Source organism: Penaeus monodon, chromosome 29 (assembly GCF_015228065.2).
Source record: "Penaeus monodon isolate SGIC_2016 chromosome 29, NSTDA_Pmon_1, whole genome shotgun sequence".
Taxonomy (NCBI): domain Eukaryota; kingdom Metazoa; phylum Arthropoda; class Malacostraca; order Decapoda; family Penaeidae; genus Penaeus; species Penaeus monodon.
In genome coordinates this window covers 22,074,584-22,075,118 of record NC_051414.1, presented here as the reverse complement: position 1 = coordinate 22,075,118, position 535 = coordinate 22,074,584, and the positions used below count along the sequence as shown (strand labels likewise).

General features: G+C 57.9%; 1 protein-coding gene across 1 annotated transcript in view; it reads right to left on the bottom strand.

Annotated features, from left to right (window-relative positions):
* Positions 1-160, bottom strand: part of LOC119592019 (multiple PDZ domain protein-like) — a gene marked incomplete at its 5' end in the record, with an annotated part of 15,228 nt that extends 15,068 nt beyond the window's left edge. Inside the window, 1 exon segment of the mRNA XM_037940801.1 lies at positions 55-160. Coding sequence (XP_037796729.1) covers positions 55-160 — 106 coding nt within the window.
* Positions 161-535: the final 375 nt, after the last annotated feature.

The window sequence follows — 535 nt, the reverse complement described above, 5'->3', positions numbered from 1 at the left end:
AGAAATTGTTCCAACCTCACATCGGGCCAAGAAACAGGCGCTGTGGAGGCCTACCTTCCGTCGTGGTAAAGATGGTCTCCGGGTCTTCTCGCAGGACCAGCAGTCGGACGGGGGAGCTGCAGGACCGCAGCGCCGACACGGCCGCCTCTCGCGTCGCGGTCTGAGGGGAGGGAGAGAGACGGGAGACAGCGGCTTTAGGCACTGAGGGGAGACATGGGAGATGCGACGAGATTGGTCGGGATGCTGTGGGGGGGAGACGTGAGAGGTAATGAGATACTGAGGGGAGACATGAGGGCGGCTGAGATACTGAGACACTGGGGGAAGACATCAGAGCGGATGAGCTACTGAGGGGAGACATGAGAAAGCCTGAGCTACTGAGAGGAGACATGCGAGAGGTTGAGATATTGAGGGGAGACAAAAGAGAAGCTGAGATACTGAGGGGAGAGACGGAGAGACACAATGAGCGACGGAGATATTGAGGGAATGGGGGGACGAATAGGGTGGTGCGGGGAGTAAAACAGACGAGAGCAAGGTT